Below are 22,100 nucleotides of genomic sequence, written 5' to 3'. Positions count from 1 at the left end.
CCGTCCCCTGCAACAGTTCAAATAAGGTGCTGGTTGAGAATGATGTATTTTATAAATGTTGGGGGGCGAGGAGAGCGAGTAATCGATTGTCCCACAGGGGGTTTTGGAGGCCGAGAGATGAAAGTCTTTCACATTAACAAATCAGGAGGCACGCCTGCCTTCCCGAGATAGGGACGTAGCGGGGGGAGAGAGAGAGAGAGAGAGAAAAAGCTCTCAGTTGTCAGCCGGAGTCATTGCAATCTCTTCAAGCAGCAGGCTCTGAGCCTTTGACTACTTGTTTCAGCCGTGGACTGCGTTCCGCACAACCTCTGAGCCTAAAAGCCTCCAGCCAGCAGTGATGTACTGAATGACTGGCGGATTACTTCCTTTATTTTTTTTGCCCAAAAAATAAAACAAAAACAAAAAGCAGAAGGTACAACTTGTGTTTGCATGTGGGGGTGTTGTGGGGAGGGAGGGAGGGGGTTTTAGAGAATGTGTGTTTTTTTAAAGAAATGATTGTGAAGACTACTCATTGTGTGATCTCTCTTCCTCAGAGACCAAAGGGTGACAATGGATGTGTTCATGAAGGGACTGAGCAAAGCCAAGGACGGGGTAGTGGCAGCGGCAGAGAAAACGAAGCAGGGAGTGGCAGAGGCAGCAGGAAAGACAAAAGATGGGGTGCTCTATGTGGGTAGGTGGACACAAATTAAGCTTCAAATATTTTTAAATGTGGATGTCTGGTATAAACAGTGTGCTATTTATTCATCCATTCCAGAACCTCGGGGGATGGGGGAAGTATAATTTAAAAAAAAACTCTTCAGGGATGTGTAAGGAGCTGGGGAATTAAGTGAACCCTCTTTTCGCTTCTACTATCAGAATTAGAGGAGGCGAGTTTGGAAATAATGTGGAGAGCGACGCTGTTGGTGGTGACACGGTGGGAAATGATTGGGGAATAGAATCAAGTGTTTGGAATGGGAAGGGAGAGAGAGAGAGAGAGAGAGAGAAACCCCCACCCCCCCAGAACAATCCAGTTGACAGTTGTAAATGCAAACTATTGGGTGATTGTAAGGTGTGTGTGTCTGTGTGTGTGTGTGGGGGGGGGGGGGGGGTATGCATTTATTTTAACCCAGCATTTGATTCTCCTGCCTGGAAGAGATTTCATTCAGCGAGGAGGGAGAATGGTCTCAAGGTCATGTCGCTTCTGATTTGGTGAACATCTTTTCATTAAAAGGGAAAACTGGAAAGTGTGAATGTGATTTGCAGAAATTTGACAGCGAGCAGTGATTATTCCATTCCTCAGTAAGGGATACAAATCCAGCTACTTTTTGCATTTAATTTTTTTTTTAATCGTTGGATTTAAATGTTGCTTTTTAAAAATTCTCCCGCATTAATCTGGGAGTTGTGAATCTGAGTGTGTTTACGCCGTTTGCCAATTTGTCCCGCGATAATCTGGAGTGAGGTTTGAGGGGGGGAGGATTCCGGGAGAGGGGGGGGAGGGGGTGTTCCCTCCTGGATGAGTGTAACAATGGCGAGTTTAACCCTTTGCTGACTTGCATTGCTGTGTGTTGCTGGTTGCTGAGCCAAACCAGTTGCTTTCCCTGAAAACCCTCCCCTCCCCAGCACTCTCCCCCCTCCCCCCCCTTCCCTCACTTCCCGGGATCGGTGCCAAAAGACCTGTCAATGTGTGTTGACCCAGGGGAAAGGACATCAGCTTGGGCTGATGGACTGGGACTGGCAATGTTGCCTCCCCACCAGCTCTTGCTGGCTTTTCATCAGAACCCTTTGGGTTCCTGAAAGAGGGGGGCATTGGGGTAGTGGTGGGGGGAGAGGGGGAATTTGCTGCTGTGATTTGTGACATCCTCCCGAAAATATGCAATTTATTAACAGGGTTTTTCCCTTTTTTTCTCTCTAAAAAATTTATTCATTTCCAGGCTCCAAGACTAAAGAAGGTGTGTTTCATGGAGTTTCCTCAGGTATCAGTGGTTAATATCTCTCGCCGTTTGTCTGTGCTCGTCTCTTTGTCCACGTCTGTGTCTGTCTACCTGTGTCTAGATTTCTTTGGGAACATAGGAACAGGAGGAGGCCATTCAGCCCCTCCAGCCTCTTCCGCCATTCAATTAGATCGTGGCTGATCTGTATCTGATCTTCATTGACCCGCCTTGATTCCGTAACCCTTAATACTCATACCTATCAAAAATCTATCAACCTCAGTTTTGAAATTTCCAATTGATCCCCCAGCCTCAACAGCTTTTTTGCAGAGAGAGTTCCAGATTTGCACTACCCTTTGAGTGATGAAGTGCTTCCTCACCACCTCTGAAAGGTCGAGCTCTAATTTTAAGGTTATTTCCCCTTGTTCTGGACTCCCCCTACCAGAGCAAATAGTTTCTCTCTATCTACTGTATCAAATCCTACAATCATCTTAAGCACCTCAATTAGATCATCTCTTAATCTTCTGTACTCAACGGAATACAAGCCTCGCCTATACAACCTGTCCTCATAATTTAACCCTGTTAGCCCCATGTTCATGCCTTAAATCGGTCAGACTTTATCTTCCTGCAGACTTGGTTTGAGCTTTGCTTTGATACACAATCTCAGGTGGGAAATGACCGAATTGACTGTAGCAGCAAGATATGTGAGCACCTTGTACCTGCTACAGTGTTGTATTGCTGCAGTGGGTGAAAAGTGAGGTTTCAAAAGTTCAGTTTGACCAGCTGAGAACATGTCAAATGTCATTATTAACCTCTGTACTGCTAGCAGAGCCCCTCACTGTTTCACTGGTTATGCTCCGTACAAGTCTCCTCCCACCTTACTTGATGGCTCATTGTGTGACTCATGAAGTAAGGTGGGAGGAGGCTTGTTTGGAGCTGAATGGCCTGTTTCTGGGTTGTATAATTCTGTGTAAATCAGGGCACCAGCAAGGTTGATAAGATTCGAAGAAAATGCGATATAGATCAAGTTGTGGTAAGGTTGAGTTTTAAAATGCGAGAGAACAGGGTGCAGCCAGCAGTCTAACTTGGCTCAGCAGAGCACTCGCAGGTGCCAATGTTAAATCAGTACTTATAATTACGCCCTAAATGTTGCATGCTGCGTTTTCTAAAGTCCCTGAGCCAATTTCTCGAAGTAAGCATAAAGTAAGGAGGGACAAATTGGTAAAACGCAAGTTCAAAAAGCACTTCTTCTCACATACAGAGTCATTAATTTGTCTGGTTTGGTCTTTTCAGATGGTGACTAAAATCAAAAGCTGTGGAACTATTAAAGAGGCAGTTGGATACTATGATAGTGGGACTGAAGGTTACTATAATGGTGGGACTGGAGGTTACTGTGTCAGAGGGACTGGAGGTCACTGTGTCGGAGGGACTGGAGGTTACTGTGTCAGAGGGACTGGAGGTTACTGTGTCAGAGGGACTGGAGGTTACTGTGTTGGTGGGACTGGAGGTCACCGTGTCGGAGGGACTGGAGGTCACCGTGTCGGAGGGACTGGAGGTCACCGTGTCGGTGGGACTGGAGGTCACCGTGTCAGAGGGACTGCAGGTCACTGTGTCGGAGGGACTGGAGGTCACTGTGTCGGAGGGACTGGAGGTTACTGTGTTGGTGGGACTGGAGGTCACTGTGTCGGAAGGACTGGAGGTCACTGTGTCGGTGGGACTAGAGGTCACCGTGTCGGTGGGACTGGAGGTCACTGTGTCGGAGGGACTGGAGGTTACTGTGTCGGTGGGATTGGATGTTAATGTGTTGGTGGGACTGGAGGTTACTGTGTTGGTGGGACTGGAGGTCACTGTGTCGGAAGGACTGGAGGTCACTGTGTCGGTGGGACTAGAGGTCACCGTGTCGGTGGGACTGGAGGTCACTGTGTCGGAGGGACTGGAGGTTACTGTGTCGGTGGGATTGGATGTTAATGTGTTGGTGGGACTGGAGGTTACTGTGTTGGAGGGACTGGAGGTCACTGTGTCGGTGGGTCTGGAGGTTCCTGTGTCGGTGGGACTGGAGGTCACTGTGTCAGAGGGACTGGAGGTCACTGTGTCGGAGGGACTGGAGGTTACTGTGTCGGAGGGACTGGAGGTTACTGTGTCGGTGGGATTGGATGTTAATGTGTTGGTGGGACTGGAGGTTACTGTGAAAGGATGAGCTAAATAAGCTGAATGAGGTTGCCTTATCTGCACCAACCTTGTGATCCTTGTAATAATATTGCTCGGAGCACAGTTGTGTTAAGGTGGGGCAAGTGTTTTTTGAGGCGTTGTAATATCCATGCCGAATCTGGTCAATTTCTACACGTTGCAATTTGCCATGTGAGTACCACAACCTGCATAAAAACTGTGGTAAACAGCGAAAGCGCTACTACAGAGGAGTCTGCCAGTGAGTGTGTGTTGAACAGGCTACAGGGAGTTGCATCAGTGTAACACAGTTTGACTCAGTCACTCATCACTTGCCTTCCCGTTTTTAGTTTGATTCTTGCTCCTTATTTTCCCTGATGGAATCGTTCCAAAGGCTATAACAGGTCTCTGGTTCCACGTGCAACGGACTATTTTGTTGCGTCTGGACACTGAATGTCGGTGGGTTGGCATCACAGCCAAGTAAACGCAAGGGGGCAGCATCGAGAGTCCCACAGCAGATGTTCGTCTTGTCTTCTGCTTCTTTCTGTCGCTGTACATCTGCTGCCATCTCCACTTGTATCGTCACATTGTTACCTGGTGATTCATCAGCTTCTGCCTGCCCCCTGACTGCTGCTGTCTGATTGATTTACATGCTCCCCCCATCCAACACCACCCCCCAAGTTGGATGTTTCTGTGCTGGTGTTTACAGAGGCTGGAGGGCTTGATGGATTCTTATGTGAGGGAGCTGCTTCCTGTCCCTCCCAAGTGCCCGTATGCCCACCCATGTTGGCGTTGGGCATGTGGCCGATAGCTGTGCAGAGTAGCGAGGCCAATACAGTTTCTGCCGGCAGAAGGGTAGATGTGCTAGCCTGTAACTGAGAGTTAGGTGTAAGCAAAAAAGAAAGAAAGAAAGAAAGAAAGAAAGACTTACAATTATATCACGCCTTTCACGACCACCGGACATCTCAAAGTGCTTTACAGCCATTTAAGTACTTTTGGAGTGCAGTCACTGTTGTAATGTAGAAAACACGGCAGCCAATTTGTGCACAGCAAGCTCCCACAAACAGCAATGTGATAATGACCAGCCAGCCTCTTTTTTGTTACGTTGATTGAGGGATGAATATTGGCCAGAACATCAGAGATAACTCCCCTGCCCTTCTTCAAAACAGTGCCATGAGATCTTTTACGTCCAGCTGAGAGAGCGGTCGGGGCCTTGGTTTAACGTCTCACCCGAAAGACGCTAGCAAGAAGACAAAGCTGAAGTGATGCCCTGCCTCGGGCTAGTACCAGCAAGCTCTCCCTTGCCCACTCCCTTGATGCGCTCCACGGTAATCGCTTAGAAGGCCAATTTGTTTGAGGCGGTGGAGCTTAAGTGGTCTACCCACCCCTCCCTGCTCCCCCCCACCCAGCCCCCCCCAGCATGACTTCTCTCACGAATGGTTGTGGGTCTGCTACAGAAAAACAGCAAACAGATATTTCATGAGAATTGAAGCCCCAGATACAGCCCTAAGCTCAGCCTATATTCCACCTGCAGTGACTGGAAGAGTAGAGAACATGCAAGAAAATTAAGGAGCCAAAAAGAAGCGGGTAAGAAAACATGCAACACTTATGGGAGTGAAGGGAATGTCTTAGCTTTGGTTTTCCACCAAGCTGGGACTGAAGTTGCAACTTCATTGAGATGCTATTGAGATAGGGTTTGGTGGGCGAGTGTAAAATGTCAGATTTGGAGCCAACACTTTGTGGCTGCACTGCTGGTGTGGTAACTAGCCATTGACTGAGTGCGTAAACAGAAACTGTGTGACAAAAATATCCTTGTGTCGATCTGGTAGCTGTCCCCTTAAATCAGGGACGATACATGTTTTTTTTTAAAAGCTAACTGCCTCAACCTAATTTATTATCTGTATTTTATAAATGTGTTTTTGTAATGTATGCACAGTTTGTAGAGTTGTTGAGTTGGGAGTGGCTTAGCCAGTCACGTGATGTTCACAAGACTCAATAAAACCCCAGCCAGTTGGGTTCGGGGGATCCACAATGAGGCAGGTGGTTGTGAGCCTGGTGGATGAACTGCTAATGTGCAGAGTGATTGTTAAACCTTTGCTAATAAACCAACTAGCTCTTAATTGCAATGTGTTGCTGTGAATTCTTAAGCAAAGAACCCATGAAGCAAATACATTACAGTTTTAAGGCTCTCTCGGAATACATTTGAAAGGCAGCCGAACACAGATAAATATGTGCAGATTTTTATATGACTTGAATATTTATGAATAGGACAGCCTGTTATTTTGCTTCAATGAGGCTGTCAGTTGTGAATCTATAATAAACATTGGCAACGGGTCAAGAGTTCTAAATAGATGCAACCAATCAATTGTCTTGAATGTAGTGGAATCAGACAAAGATTTTGGAGCCCTCTCACAGAGGAGGAGCAGAAAGGAGTGTTGAATGTTATAGTCTTTGAAGAGAAACAAATTAACATTAGATTTGAAACCTTTTGTGATTTTCCCCTTCAAGGAGATAGATCATATAATTTCTAGTGTAATTATCTTATATATTCCTTGCTTATTGTTAAATTTGCTTAATAGCTTAAAATTAGATCTCAGTCCGATTTAATGTTCGATCACTTTTCCATGAGTAATTTCAGTAGATTCAAGACAATTACGAGACCAGGGTTTTCTGCTTGTTGTTCCGTGCACGTTAACGAACAGGGTATATTAATATTAAGGCTAATGAAATCCCTCATGAAGGCCTAGGGAGTTGGGACTCACACAGGAGAGTGATTTAAGATGGAGAGAGAAAAATAATCTCGAGTAAAGGTATAATGTATGCATGCTCATGGGTTTGTAGGGCTGTTGCACTGTGAGTCGCTCAGTCAGTCACGTGATGTTCACAAGACTCAATAAAACCCCAGTTAATTGAGTTTGGGTTCTTCACGATGAGGCGTGTAGTGGTGAGCCTGGTGGATGAACTGGTAGGGTTCAGTTTGATCGTTAAACCTTTTCCAATAAACCAGCTAGTGCCTTACAGCAAATGTGTTGCTATAAATGCTTAAGCAAAGAACCCATGAAGCAAATACACTACAGAAGGTAGCATAGACAGAAAAATGTAACACACAGTACAGGCAGTCCTTCCCTCTCAGTGGGTATTTATTGAAGTGTACCTTGGTGGAACTCTTCCTCAGTCCTCGGAACTTTGTGTCTATTTGTTTCCGTGGCCCTTGGCTGTGCGAGATCGAATTGATTCTTTGCCACCTCCTGCTAAGCCTGCTACACGGCCGCACAAAGTGGCCACTTCCCTGCATGCCAGCTTCTCCAGCAGGATCTCCTGCTGCTCTTCAGTAAAGGGAGAACAAGTGGTGAAGGAGGCAGTTCTCCCTGAAGTGGGCAGTTCTTGTAGCTCCTCCAGCCATTACAGAGACCCCACCAATATGGTTCCACCTTGTTCTAAGTGCAGCAGCCCTTTAAGAGCTGCTGCATTTCAGAGTCCCGGCCCAATATGTAACACATTTGTTGGCCCTATCGCAGAATTTTATTTCCCAACTGCAAATAATGCCGATTTCGCAAGTTGGTTAACAAATGTTCACATAATCCTTCACAAATGTCACTTAGATGGTGGTCTCTAAAAACACGAAGAGGAATGTGATGAAAATAAGAAGCGGCATCAGAAAGAACAGGGAATTTATTTTACTTATTGGGAAAGATGGGTAATCCCCACATTCCTCATTGCAGTTGTTTCACACATGAAATAAACTCAATATTGCAGCCTTCATCGTACGTTCTCCGTCACTTAACTCAAAATTTCTCTTCGAGTGTATTCAAAGCCCAGAAAATAGGAAGTGGTAACCTTTATCCACCTTTACTTCTGTAATATCCAGTAGAGTATTGAAGTTGAATTCAGTGAGGTGTTAAAGATTGACTTTGGGAGAATGATAAATTGGATTTAGGAGCATCATGTTCTGCGAAGCAGGAGACGTACAGTTCTCACTGAAAGGAACCTGACAAGAAAACAAGGCTTCCTGAAAGAAAAGCCTTTCAGATGGCAAATACTATTTTTACGTGACAGATTTGCCAGCGAAAATCCTGTTTTTTTTTTGAGGGATGGGGGCAGGGGAGACTATGTTACATTAGCACATTATATGAACGAGTAATGTTAGTGAAGAGATTAAGAACCAAAATTGCTTCACTCACATCGCCTCCAAGTCACAGAAAGCTTGCTGATGTATATCTTATTCTTACCATATTACTATGCACAAGATAGAGTGCCGGAGCATAAAAGACAGAGAATGAGGTGTGTTCAAAGCTTCTTACACTCTGACAAATTCATTACAACCTGCTTCTGAAAGGGATCATCAGGTGGAGTGTTGTCAGGGAGATACTGGGCGAATATGGCCACAGCTTGGGGAGAAGAGTATTTTTTTCTCTTCCAGAAAATTGGACTCGAGTTTAAATTCCAGGGTGAATCTCTGTGGAGAATTCATTGGGTTGCGTGTAGCTTGACATTGCTATTTTGTTTAGTAGCCTGATAGATTATATATATATATATATATATATATACAAGCAATAAGATTAGGAGTGAATTTATTTTTCTAAATGAGAGAGAGGGAGGGAGCTGATAGTGCAAGCTCTGCAGCTTTCCTTGATAAATCCACATTCAAATTACCTGCCAGAATTTTTTACATGGAGAAAACAAGGTGTTGTCTCATTGCACAGTCTTCTAGTACCGATCTCACGTCTGACATAAATTAATTGCACACTCCAACAAAGATTGACTTTATTATATGTTGCTTGTGTTGTACTTGCCTTCCTTTCTGTGCCTAAGGTACACGTTTCAGACCAAAATTTGGGACTCTTCTCCTTTTCATTCATTCATGGGATGTGGGCATCGCTGGCAAGGCCAACATTTATTGCCTGTCCCTAATTGCCCTCGAGAAGGTGGTGGTGAGCCGCCTTCTTGAACCTCTGCATTCCGTGTGGTGAAGGTACTCCCACAGTGCTGTTAGGGAGGGAGTTCTAGGATTTTGACTCAGTGACGATGAAGGAAAGACCGATATATTTCCAAGTCAGACTGGTGTGTGACTTGGAGGGGAACTTGGAGGTGATGGTGTTCCCATGAGCCTGCTGCCCTTTTCCTTCTATGTGGTAGAGGTCGCAGGTTTGGGAGATGATTATCTGCCAATTTCCATACTCCAACAGAAGATCCCAGCATTATGGTGGATACTGGAGGTCCTTGTCTGTATATATGTGTAATAATTAAGGCACTGATAAATCATGATCCCAATTTCCGCTTGAAATGCTGGCCATTCTCAGCGTGTGAGCTGGGAGCGATTACTCAGCAAGGCCTGCTGAGATTGAGCAACCACTCGCCTGACAAGGTCCAAGATTAGGAAGAAGGTAGGGTCTATGTGAGATGAGTAGAATCCGTTTTAACTGAGTTTGAGCATGATTACAGTACAATACAACCACACACTCCTCTGTTCTTCATATTGGATCAGCTATCTCCTTCAATTCCATATATCACTTTAGTGTCTTATCAGGCTGCACTAGTGGATAGGGAACCACTGTTGACATTTAGAAAAAATCAATTAAGAATGCCAGTAAATGGGCCGAAATTTCTGTCTGCACTAATTTTAGTGAAAAGCATTTATATAGCGCCTTTGAAGACCTCACAATGTTCCAAAGTGCTTTACAGCCAATGAAGTAGTTTTGAAGCGTAGTCACTGTTTTAATGTAGGAAACACGGCAGTCAATTTGCGCACAGCAAGCTCCCACAACGTGCTATTGACCAGATAATCTGTTTTTTTGAATAAGGGATAAATATTGGCTAGGGCACCAGGGATAACTTCTCCTGCTCTTCTTCAGAATAGTGCCATGGGACCTTTTACATCCACCTGAGAGGGCAGACGGGACCTCAGTTTAACGTCTCATCCGAAAGACGGCACCTCCGACAGTGCAGCATTCCCTCAATACTGCACTGGGAGTGTCACTAGATTTTTGAGCTCAAATCTCTGGAGTGGGACTTGGAACACACACGAACTGCTAACTCAGAGGCGAGGATGCTACCCACTGAGCCACAGCTGACACAAGGTTGAAGTGAATTAAAATTGGCAACCATTTTTCAAATCACACCTACTTTTTCACTAAAATTAGGAGGGACATTTGCTATGTCTTTAATACTCTTATGATAACTCCATGAGGTTGAGTATTGTACTTGAGCTGTTGTTACCTTGATCCCATTTATTGTAACTCCAGAGTGAGGCACAAGCATGGTGGGCAGCCTTTTATACTGGGCCCTGCACACTTATGCAGGTGACCCTCAGGTCTCTCACCGCAGTGCCCTCTGGTGGCGCATCTTATGTGACTATACAGTTAGTTGACATGGTCTCCATACATGACAGACATGAACTTTGGCCTCAATGTGTGGCTGTACTGTCTGCTCTAATTACAGGAAGATATATCTCTGAGTCATTGTTGTATGAGATAATCCTACAAATGATTAGCCATGCAGGACATTCAGTTATATCGCGCAGTCAGTTGAGTATAAGTTGAAGATGTCAAGCTAAAACGACACAGTTCCCTGGGAGGACTTCCCCTTGTTTAGGTTTTGGCCACCAAGGCACAAGAGAAACATTGAAGCAACGGTGGTGGAGCAGAGAAGAGCCACAAAGCTTATTCTTGGGCCGGAAGTTGAATCTGGAGGCAGGTCAGGACAACGGTTGAGTAACCCAGGAAAACAGGTTTCTGCAGGGGGCCTGATAAGTATTTAAATGCTGTTTCTCTCCCGCACCCAGCCAGATGGAGAAACTGCTAAGTGGAGACGAGTAGAAAGTCGCTTACCTCCTGGATCCAGCAGTCCTCACCTTCCTTTAATCGGCAGGTTTCCCGAGGCCTGCAAAACCCGACCAGCCAGAACTTTTCGCCCAAAGTATTTCTTCATACTCAGAGTGGCCAACACTTGCAGGGCTGGATTTCCGGATTTGATGTTGTTGGGGCGATAATGGCAGTGGGGCGGTAAAGTTAGCACCCGGGAATAGTTTGCGCCTCAGTAAGTAACATTGAGCAACTGGGCACTGAGTCAGGGGGCGCAATGCTAAGGGAGGCGTTGTACACCTCTCTTGGGTGCTAGCGTGGGAAACTCTGAGCTAAGGAGCCGGGCCGGGAGCGGGCCGAGAGACGCCTCAAGGGGGGTGGGGGGGGGGGGGGGGGGGCGGTGGGAAACCTTAAAAGACATGCCCGCGCCACCACAACACAAATCTCAAAAGAACTTGAAAGAAAAATCAAACACACTTACCTTAGGAGTCCATTCCTTACCTCGTCGCTGTGGGGATGGTTGGAGCACCCAGATTTCCCAGGCGGTCAGTCAGTGTGGGGCGCGCTTCGGGGCGTACAGGTCGGCCTGAAGTCCAAACTCGCGGCGGTGTCGCAACCAGGGGCGCTGCACACCGGGCGCAGCTCTTCCGGGCGGCGCTGCTCCGCGCCGCCGCTAAACCGGACCCGAGGATCGCTGCGGTTGCGGGCGCGCTGGAGGCTGACCGCCCGCCCAGAACACCCCACCGCCGCCATTGCCATCGCTCCGGAACGATAAACGGAGCGGAGAAGAGCCGAAAATCTAGCCCCAAATTGGAATGGTCTTTGGGTAGAGTAGCACAGCTGGAAACTTAAACGTGTTCAAGAGACTGTTTGATAATGGCAGGTCCTTTATTCTGGATGGAATAAGCTAATCGTGGGGACAAACAGTATCCTAACATGGTGCAGTGCCGCATGTTGGGACCTAATGCATGTTGCACCTAACTTCTAGGCTTTTAATGATTCAATCCACTCTGGATAAATCTGTACTTAGGATCTTAAAATTATACAACACAGAAGGAAGCCATTAAGCCCATCGTGTCGATCTTTGAAAGAGCAAGCCAATTAATCTCACTCTCTGCTCTTTCTTCATAGCCCTGCAAGTTTTTCAACTACAAGTATTTATGCAATTCAGTTTTGAAAGTTACCACTGAATATGCTTCCAGCACCCTTTCAGGCAGCGCATTCCAGATCATATCAACTCGCTGCAATTTTATTTTCCCCTGTGTTGCCGCGGGTTCTTTTGCCAATTACCTTAAATCTTTTTCCTCTAGTCACCAACCCTTCTGCCATGGGAAAAAGTTTCTCCTTATTTACTCTTATCAAAACCCTTCATGATTTTGAACACTTCTGTCAAATCTCCCTTTAATCTTCTCTGCCCTAAGGACAACAACCCCAGCTTCTCTCGACTCTCCACGTAGCTGAAGTCTTTCATCCCTGGTACCATTCTAATAACTCTCCTGTGCACTTTCTCTCAAAACCTTGACATCCTTCCTAACATTTAATGCCCAGAATTGGCCACAATACTCCAGCTGCAGTTTAGATCTGCGCACTATCGTGAAGGGTTTTGACAGAGAAACTGTTTCCAATGGGGGAAGGGTTGGTAATCTGCCCTAGATTTCCCTTGTTTGTAAATTCACGAAAGGATTTTTACTTCACAATGAAGCAAATTTTCCATTGTTGATTAGTTACCAACAAAGGGCAAAGAATCAAGGACAAATCGTTGTTCTCTCACTTACATCCAAAATCCTAGTCGAGTCAAGGCCCAGTAGTTGCTGACATTTGTTTAAGCCAGGTTGGGGTAGACTGAATTCCGCCAACCAGTTCCTGAGGTTGGCACGACTCAACAAAGCTCCCTTTTCCCAGAGACAGAATGGTAGGCCACAGAAAACTGGCAGCAGGAATGTCCAGCTTGCCTTTTTACAAAAATAAAATTGGCTGTGACACGCTGTAATCTTGTCTCTGAGCTGTTGATACCCCAGCCCATCTGCTCAGCTGGCTGTTGAGAAGGAGCGAAAAAGCCGCAAAGGAATGTATCTCAACCTGGTGCCAGCTTAGCTGGACTTCCTGCCTCTACCTTGCACTTCTAAAGAAAGAAACAACTTGCAATTATACAGTGTCTTTCATAACCTCAACGCATCCCAAAGTGCTTCACAGCCAATGAACTACTTTTGAAGTGTAGTTACCGTGGTAACTTAGGAAAACATGGCAGCCAAGTTGCGCACAGCAAGGTGCCACAAACAGCAATTAAATAAATGATTTGATGACCTCGGTTGAGAGATAAATGTTGGACAGGATGACTGGGTGCCCCTGTTAGGCGGAAATAAGAAGAATACTGAAGATAAATGGAATGCTTTGGAATCGAATTGTTGGCTGTACCTTCAGCTGCCCAGGCCCTAAGCTCTGGAATTGACTCCCTAAACCCTTCCGCCTCGCTAATACAAAAAACAGAAAATGCTGGAAACACTCAGCAGGTCAGGCAGCATCTGTGGAGAGAGAAATAGAATTAACGTTTCAGGCCGATGACCCTTTGTCAGAACTGGAAAAAGTTAGAGATGTAACAGGTTTTTAAGCGAGTGCAGAGGCAGGGAAAGGAGGGGAGGGGAGGAAAGAACAAAAGGGAAGGTCTGTGATAGAGTGGAAGGCAGGAGAGATAAAGAGACAAAAGGGACGATGACACCAGGCAAAAGGAGATGGTAATGGGACAAGTTAAGAAACAAAAGATGAGTCTAGATAGGATGTCCCTGCCCCTCTCTTTTAAAATCCTCCGAAAAACCGACCACTTTGATCAAGTCACTTGTCCCAATGTCACCTGACGTGGCTCATTATCAAACTTTGATCACGCTCCTGTGAAGCCTAGGGATGGTTTAGTTTGTTAACGGTGCTATATAAATGCAAGTTGTTGTTGTTGTTGTTGGTTCGAGTATGGGTAAAATATTCTCATCTGGCAATTGCAACCTCTCTTAAAAATAGACCCAGCAAATGACTGGTCCATGGCTGGTCTGTGTGATTTTCTGTACCGATTGGAAAGGATGACCCTCCTTGAACTGTTGAGTTTTCACTCGGTCAGAATGTCCCTTGTGGTTTTTTTTTTGGCAGTGGCTGAGAAGACCAAAGAGCAGGCGTCTCTGGTAGGGGGAGCCGTGGTGACTGGGATGTCCACAGTCGCTCAGAAAACAGTGGAGGGAGCTGGAAGCATAGCAGCTGCTACTGGACTGGTGAAGAAGGAACAATTGGTGAAGCAGGTTAGCTTTTCAAAATTCATTTCAATGTTTCCCCCCCCCCCCCCCCCTCCACAAGGCTATTATATTATTATCCACGAGACACCCACCTCCCCTCAGCTCTGTCTGGTTACGGTCTGGACATTGATAAATGATCCTTTTTTGCGTCGCGTTGAGAATGAGTGCTTGACGTCACCATCAGCTGAACACAATCTGCTGAGACTCAGGTGGCCCACAGGCTTCAAAGGAATAATACAGACAGAACGGTTGTATTAAAAACCGTTCCCTGCGCCTGTGAGAAGGCGGAAGCTCTGAAAAGCTGAGAATATTAACGTGAAAATGCAGCAATAGACGGGTTATTTTGAACCATTGCCTGCATTGGACCACTTCTAGTGAAAATATTTAATTGCTCGGTCTGGCACTAGCAAGCGAGTAGTGTTTTGAGCGGCAGTCGGTTTAGTCTGAATTGTGCTCTTCTTCAGGTCGAATCAGCCCTGGGAGATTGGAAAATTTTGAATAGAGAACAGCTCCCACCGGCACCAGTGTGTAGTGAATAAGTCAACGTGAGCTGTGAAAATAGGGTCCTTTTAGAGTCGGGGAGGACTTGTAGCAGTGGGTAATGTTTCAAAGCGAGACTATCGAGAATGAGCACCAATAGAGAATTCAGAACCTGATGTGCCCTGAATTGAGAGATTCCCATAGAATTCCAAACCTGAAGTGGCTTGTATTGGGTTTAGTTGTGAACACCTGAATATTACCCATTTTGGATTCAGGTTAGGGTGAGTCCTGTGAAAATAATGGCGACATGGCTTTTGGGAAAGGCTTCTTCAAACCATACAGTAAAGTCTTCCTGATCCTCACTCCTTAAATACATGTTTCTATTCGTTGATCACTGCTGCTCTTGCTACTGGCAGGAAATGGTTGAGTTAACCTCTCGTCTACTCTCCTGCGTGACTATATAAGGATTTAAATGTCTCTTGAACAGATTCTCTTCTGATGTTCCAGTGCAGAGTCACGGTGTGTACTTGCAGCAAAAGCAAGCACTGCCTGGGCGTTCACTCTCAAAAAAACAACGTTCAGTAATCCACGTTAAATGAAAAAAAGAAAGACTTGCATTTCTATAGCTATTCATAAGAACATAACAAATAGGAGCAGGAGTAGGCCATACGGCCCCTCGAGCCTGCTCCGCCATTTAATACGATCATGGCTGATCCGATCATGGATTCAGGGCCACTTCCCTGCCCGCTCCTGATAACCTCTTATTCCCTCACGACCACCAGATGTCTCAAACTGTTTTACAGCCAACGAAGTACTTTTGGAGTGAAGTCACTGTGTAATTTGGGAAACGCGGCAGCCAATTTGCGCATAGCAAGCTCCCACAAACAGCAATATGATAATGACCAGATAATCTGTTTTCGTTATGTTTATTGAGGGATAAATATTGGCCAGGACACCGGGGATAACTCCGCTGCTCTTCTTCGAAATAGTGCTATGGGATCTTTTACTTCCGACCTGAGAGAGCAGACGGGAGCTCAGTTTAGCCTCTCATCAGAAAGATAGCACCTCTGACAGGGCAGCACTCCCTCAGCACTGCACTGGAGCGTCAGCCTAGATTTATGTGTTCAAGTTCCTGAAGGGGGACTAGAACCCATAGCCTTCTGACTAAAAGGCGAGTGTGCTACCCACTGAGCCACAGCTGACACCCGCAAGTGTAGCCACTGTTGGAATGTAGAGAAATACAGCAGTCCATTTGCTCAGAGCAAGGTCCCACGAAAAGAAAACAGTTGGTTGTGGGATACATATTGGAAAGGATACCGGGAGAACTCCCTTGCTCTTCTTCAAAACAGTGCCATGGGATCTTTTACATTAACCTGAGAGGGCAGACGGGGCCTCGGTGTAACGTCTCATCTGAATGACGGCACCTCCAACAGTGCAGCACTCCCTCTGTACTGCATTGGAGTGTCAGCCAAGATTTTGTGCTCGAGTCCCTGGAGTGCACCCACAAGTCCTTCTGAGTCTGAGGTGAGAGTGCTACCACTGAGCTAAGGCTGACGTAATTATAATAACATAAGTTATAATAATTCAAAATGGATTTGGGGCTAATGCTGAAATCCGTGAATAGTTGCAGCAGGACCACTGCAGTTTGTGTGTGCGAAGTCCAGAATATTGACCCGATACTGCCCAATTTTGCAAGGTCTAGTCCTCCTAAAGTCCTTAGAGAACGATCCCTACGCACATTGGCCCAGGATCAGGGAGTGGGACTGAAGTATCTGCAGGACATATTACATGGGCTGCTCGGAAGAATTGACAGGTTGGGGGACACAAATTATTCCAGCCTTTAGAAAGGTGGAAAATAGATCTTAAATATTTCATCATCCTTTCCAAAAGAGGTAGCAGACCATAAGGAAGGCAAACCCAATGGACAGGCATTAAGTGGAGTCTGTCGGCAAGTGGTGGAGCGGTGCAGCCAGTCTGACCCCCGCTTGATCCCTGATGAAGTGGCAATCGATTGGTGCAATGAGGGTTTACCCTGTGTGACACCACAGGGCACCCATCCAATAAAAGATGCCAATGCACCAATCCTAACAGGAGATGGCAGCTCATACCAATGCTGTGTATGGCACAGCTACAGGACCTGGGAACATATAGAAACATAGAAAATAAGTGCAGGAGTAGGCCATTCGGCCCTTCGAGCCTGCACCACCATTCAATAAAATCATGGCTGATCATTCATCTCAGTACCCCTTTCCTGCTTTCTCTCCATACCCGCCTTGATCTCTTTAGCCGTAAGGGCCATATCTAACTCCCTCTTGAATATATCCAATGAACTGGCATCAACAACTCTCTGTGGTAGAGAATTCCACAGGTTAACAACTCTATGAGTGAAGAAGTTTCTCCTCATCTCGGTCCTAAATGGCTTACCCCTTATTCTTAGACTGTGACCCCTGGTTCTGGACATCCCCAACATCGGGAACATTCTTCCTGCATCTACCTGTCCAGTGCCGTCAGAATTTTATATGTTCCTATGAGATCCCCTCTCATCCTTCTAAACTCCAGTGAATACAAGCCCAATTGATCCAGTCTCTCCTCATATGTCAGTCCTGCCATCCCGGGAATCAGTCTGGTGAACCTTCGCTGCACTCCCTCAATAGCAAGAACGTCCTTCCTCAGATTCGGAGACCAAAACTGGACACAATATTCCAGGTGAGGCCTCACCAAGGCCCTGTACAACTGCAGTAAGACCTCCCTGCTCCTATACTCAAATCCCCTAGCTATGAAGGCCAACATGCTGTACCTGCATGCCAACTTTCAATGACTAATGCACCATGACACCCAGGTCTCGTTGCATCTCCCCTTTTTCTAATCTGCTGCCATTCAGATAATATTTTGCCTTCGTGTTTTTACCACCAAAGTGGATAACCTCACATTTATCCACATTTTACTGCATCTGCCATGCATTTGCCCACTCATCTAACTTGTCCAAGTCACCCTGCAGCCTCTTAGCATCCTCCTCGCAGCTCACACCGCCACCCAGCTTAGTGTCATCTGCAAACTTTGAGATATTACACTCAGTTCCTTCATCTAAATCATTGATGTATATTGTAAATAGCTGGGGTCCCAGCACTGAGCCCTGCGGCACCTAACTAGTCACTGCCTGCCATTCTGAGAAGTATCTGTTTATTCCTACTCGTATGTTTCCTGTCTGCTAACCAGTTCTCTATCCATGTCAATACATTACCCCCAGTACCATTTGCTTTAATTTTACACACTAATCTCTTGTGTGGGACATGTGAAAAACAAAGAAAGACTTACATTTATATAGCGCCTTTCACAACCACCGGACATCTCAAAGTGCTTTACAGCTAATGAAGTATTTTTGGAGTGTAGTCACTGTTGTAATGTGGGAAACACTGCAGCCAATGTGCACACGAGCAAGCTCCCACAAACAGCAATGTGATAATGACCCAGATAATCTGTTTGTTTTTTGTTATGTTGGTTGAGGGATAAATATTGGACAGGACTCCTGGGATAGCTCCCCTGCTCTTTTTTGAAATAGTGCCATGGGATCTTTTACGCCCCTTGAGCGAGTAGACGGGGCCTCGGTTTAATGTTTCATCCGAAAGACGGCAGAGCAGCGCTCCCTCAGTACTGCACTGGGAGTGTCAGCCTGGATTTTTTGTGCTCAAGTCCTCGGAGTGGGACTTGAACCCACCATCTTTTGGCACAGTGGCGAGAGTGCTACCCACTGAGCCATGGCTGATACGGTGGGAGAAGATAGCATCCCAGAAGGACCCTAGCAAGTTAAGATTGCCCACTAGTGGTGTGTATCAGTCAACATGTTCCAAATCTTCTGCTCACCCACGCAAAGTTGTTGTTCTTGGCCTTCCATCTCATGCATGCTCATGAGGGCACACATTCAATTGAAATCCTTGTCACACCCAGATCAAACCATTGTAAGATCACTGCACGCTACCTAGGATGGGCTTCACGCTGGCAGCAATCAATGACTCCCCTTCAACTTTGGGGAAATGTCCCAGTACGGTGAGATGTGAGCAATTATGTTATTCTATCAGGGCATCCCCAGCATCGAAGCATTGACCACACTCGACCAGCTCCGCTGGGCGGGCCACATTGTCCGCATGCCTTACACAAGACTCCCAAAGCAAGTGCTTTACTTGGAACTCCTACACGGCAGGTGGGCAGAGGAAATGTTTCAAGGACACCCTCAAAGCCTCCTTGATAAAGTGCAACATCCCCATCGACACCTGGGAGTCCCTGGACAAAGACCGCCCTGAGTGGAGGAAAAGCATCCGGGAGGGCACTGAGCACCTCGAGTCTCGTCGCCGAGAGCATGCAGAAAACAAGCGCAGGCAGCGGAAGGAGCGTGCGGCAAACCTGTCCCACCCACCCTTTCCTTCAACCACTGTCTTTCCCACCTGCGGCAGAGACTGTAATTCCCGTATTGGACTGTTCAGTCACCTGAGAACTCACTTTTGGAGTGGAAACAAGTCTTCCTCGATTTCGAGGGACTGCCTATGATGGTGATGGAGAGGAGATGGAAGTGCTGCTCATCCTAAACAATGCATTTATCATCTGTTTGGTATGTGTTTGGCCGGTAATTTAGCTGACATTGAAGTACTAAGTGTGAACGAGCCACAGGGGTAATAAGTAAATATATAGCAGCTTTTTCAAGGGTTCCCAGTTGCCTAAGTCTACACCAACAATGTCATGTACAATGGACTCCCAATTAGATAATGTAAATATGTATTCTTTGGAAATCATGAATTAAATTAATACTTTATCTCCAATTTACGAATTGAATATTAACTTTACAAATTTAGAAAGTAAAATTATAAACATAGAACATAGAAAATAGGTGCAGGAGCAGGCCATTCGGCCCTTCAAACCTGCACCACCATTCAATATGATCATGGCTGATCATGCAACTTCAGTACCCCACTCCTGCTTTCTCTCCATACCCCTTGGACCCTGATCATTTCAACCATTAACTGATACCTAAAAAGACAAAATAAAATTTCTGTAAAATGCAGAAAAACTCAACATGAAAGAAATAAGTATATAAGACAGATGAAAATCCAAAATTGGAACTGCACAGCAGAAACCAACAGGCATAAACATATTCAGACCTTTTAACTCGCTCCCAAACCGCAATGTAAAATTGTTTCCAAATACAAAAGCGTACAAATAGTCTTAATTTTCTCGGCAGAGTCCATGATCAGGGATCCAATGTGAACTGCTGATAAAGGTGCCTTGCCAGCCACTGCTGGTGCTGTGCTATCTCTATGTTGCACGTTTGCCCTTGCTGCAGATGGTAAAAACTCTGCAACTGGCTGCCTGCAGAGTCTGCCTTTGGCTGGCAGGTATACTGAGGTCTGCACATATGGTCTGGCACTTGCTGTTGTTCTTGGCCTGTCGTCTCAACCGTAAGTCCTGTATTTGAGGCGCTTCAGAAACAAACTTACCGTAAATATTTAAAAAAAAAAACAAGCCCCTAACAATTTTCCACGGCACTAAATTTTGCTGCTAAAGATTTCAGAAACACGAGAGAAACTGCAAATACAAAACAACCTTGGGGTGGAAATTCGGTTGGAGGACTTATTAGGGCGCCAATGGCGGCGGAAAATGGTTGGCGACGGCTGCCAAAAAATTGGTATTGCTGCGCCCTGCGTGTGGAGGGGAGCGCTAAGGGAGATGTTCCACACCTCTCCTTAGGGAGCTCGGCCAGCTGAGCAATTGGAAATCCCGAGCTAAAGAGCCGGCCTCGGAGCACCCGAAGAGAGGCTTCCCTGCAAAAACAAAAAATTTGGCACAAAAAACATTCCTGATAAAGTACCCCCCCCGCGCGCCCCCCCCCCCCCCCCCCCCCACCCCCACCAAATAAAAGTGAATCATAAAGAAAATACAAAAAAATATCAATTTCAGTGATCTTTTTCAATTGTTCCTTCCCCCAGCGCCCTGGGACAGCTCGGCACGCCAGCTTTCTCTGGCGGTCTCACCAGAGGGCGCTACGGGTGTCGCTCCAAGCAAATATCGCGTTGCTGTCGATACCGGGGGTGGGGGTGGGGGGGGGGGAGGCGTTGCACACCAGCGCGGCACTCCCGGGCAGTACTGCTCAACGCTGCCGGTACCGGCACACTGAACGTGCCGAACGACGTCTGTCCCGACCCTTTCCAGGGCCGCTAACTGTCCGAATTTCCACCGCCTTGTGTTTAAGACGATGCTGTGAAGCATTGCGGAAAAAAAAACCCCTGTAAAGCCTGTTCCACTAGAAAAACCCCTTCACTCGTGGAGCTTTGAAATGGGAGCTAGGCGAAAAGATCGACCGAGTGACTCCTGCGCAAATTTCAACAATACCGTTCACAGTGGCTCGTGTAGTCCTGCAGCGATGAAGGCACATCTACTCTCGGCTAAAACGCTTTTTACCGAAATCAAGAGCCCTCAACCAGCCTGGCTCTGGAGTTAAAAGGGGACATAACATTTTTAGAATTGTAAAAATCGAAATGTTCATTTAAAGAGGCGAATACATTTTTTTTTTAAGGAGGTGAGGGGATACACACCTGTACAGACTGTTGCCATCACGCTAGACTGAAGTCAGTTGAAGGAATCCGTTGATTTATAGGAACCACGATGGTTAATTTTCAACCAGTTCCCCCTCCACATGTCAAATGTAACTTAAACGTATTCAACGCGAAGCGGAGTAAGAACTGAGATCTCTTATCACTTGTCAGGGCTGTCAAGACGGGAGCTGTGAGGAGAAAGATCTGATCAGAAACACTGAGGCAGATCACAATCCCCTTTCAAACAATTAATATAGCGCCTTTCACGACCACCGGATGCCTCAAAGTGCTTTACAGCCAATGAAGTACTTTTGGAGTGTGGTCACTGTTGTAAAGTAGGAAACGCGGCAGCCAATTTGCGCACAGCAAGCTCCAACATACAGCAATGTGATAATGACCATATATTGGCCAGATAACTCCCTTGCTCTTCATCGAAATAGCGCTGTAGGATATTTACGTCCACCTGAGAAAGCAGATGGGACCTCGGTTTAACGTCTCATCCGAAAGACGGCTTCCGGCAGTGCAGTGCTCCCTCAGCGCTGCACTGGAGTGTCAGCCTAAATTTATGTGCTCAAGTAATAGCAAGTAATCAGAAAGGCAAATGGCATGTTGGCCTTTATTGCAAGGAGGATAGAGTATAAAAGTGGAGAAGTTCTACTACAAGTGTACAGGGTATTGGTGAGGCCACAGCTGGAGTACTGCGTACAGTTTTGGTCTCCGTATTTAAGGAAGGATATACTTGCATTGGAGGTTGTTCAGAGAAGGTTCACTCGGTTGTTTCCGGAGATGAGGGGGTTGACTTATGAGGAAAGGTTGAGTAGGTTGGGCCTATACATTGGAGTTCAGGAGAATGAGAGGTGATCTTATTGAAACTTATAAGACAATGAGGGGGCT

At 46.2% G+C, this 22,100-nt stretch overlaps 1 protein-coding gene across 2 annotated transcripts in view; it reads left to right on the top strand.

The window, feature by feature from the left end:
• Positions 1–247: 247 nt before the first annotated feature.
• The window catches only part of LOC139235005 (alpha-synuclein-like), a 105,591-nt gene continuing 83,738 nt past the window's right edge, over positions 248–22,100 (top strand). For both annotated transcript variants that reach the window (XM_070866076.1, XM_070866085.1), the window contains exons 1-4: positions 248–412; positions 534–670; positions 1,911–1,952; positions 14,006–14,151. In XM_070866076.1, coding sequence (XP_070722177.1) covers positions 550–670; positions 1,911–1,952; positions 14,006–14,151 — 309 coding nt within the window. In that variant the 5' untranslated portion in view covers positions 248–412; positions 534–549. The remainder of the gene's footprint in view (positions 413–533; positions 671–1,910; positions 1,953–14,005; positions 14,152–22,100) is intronic.

Source organism: Pristiophorus japonicus, chromosome 2 (assembly GCF_044704955.1).
Source record: "Pristiophorus japonicus isolate sPriJap1 chromosome 2, sPriJap1.hap1, whole genome shotgun sequence".
Classification (NCBI taxonomy): domain Eukaryota; kingdom Metazoa; phylum Chordata; class Chondrichthyes; family Pristiophoridae; genus Pristiophorus; species Pristiophorus japonicus.
This window is presented reverse-complemented; position numbering and strand designations above follow the sequence as displayed.